We start from the raw sequence: 779 nt of genomic DNA on the forward strand, positions 1-779 counted from the left end.
ACTGAGACGCCTACCTCGGAGGAGCACACTCCCACTGAGACGCCTACCTCGGAGGAGCACACTCCCACTGAGACGCCCACCACGGAGGAGCATACTCCCACTGAGACGCCCACCACGGAGGAGCATACTCCCACTGAGACGCCTACCTCGGAGGAGCACACTCCCACTGAGACGCCTACCTCGGAGGAGCACACTCCCACCGAGACGCCTACCTCGGAGCAGCAGACTCCCACTCCTACACCCACCAGTGAGGAGCACCCCACGACCACGCCTGCCACAGAGACCACAGAGTGGACCACCTCGACCGTCTACACCACCACCTGCATCACCAAGACCGAGTGCCCTCCCGACACTCCTGACTGCCCCAACGGTGGCACCACCACTATCACATCGACCATTCCCTTGACTACCACTGTCTGCCCTGTCACCTCGACCACTGACGAGCCTAAGCCGACTGAGACCCCTGAGGAGCCCTGCACCCCTGGTGAGCCTGGCTGCCCTGGCACTCCCGAAGAGCCTGAGCACCCGGAGACTCCTGAGACTCCTGAAGAGCCTGAGCATCCCGAGACTCCTGAGGAGCCCTGCACCCCTGGTGAGCCTGGCTGCCCTGGCACTCCCGAAGAGCCTGAGCACCCCGAGACCCCTGAGGAGCCTGAGCAGCCCTGCCACCCTGGCGAGCCTGGCTGCCCTGGCACTCCTGAGGAGCCTGAGCACCCGGAGACTCCTGAGACTCCTGAAGAGCCTGAGCATCCCGAGACTCCTGAGGAGCCCTGCACCCC

The 779-nt window shown here is 64.7% G+C and overlaps 1 protein-coding gene across 1 annotated transcript; it reads left to right on the plus strand.

The window, feature by feature from the left end:
* On the plus strand, positions 1–779 carry J7T54_004477 (uncharacterized protein; the record flags this gene model as incomplete). The annotated part of the gene is made up of 1 exon (XM_051510760.1): positions 1–779. A coding segment is annotated over one exon (779 nt), but the record flags the coding sequence as incomplete, so codon positions are not given.

The sequence above is a fragment of the Emericellopsis cladophorae genome (genome assembly GCF_022114955.1).
Source record: "Emericellopsis cladophorae strain MUM 19.33 chromosome Unknown NODE_275_length_779_cov_74_656695, whole genome shotgun sequence".
NCBI lineage: Eukaryota > Fungi > Ascomycota > Sordariomycetes > Hypocreales > Bionectriaceae > Emericellopsis > Emericellopsis cladophorae.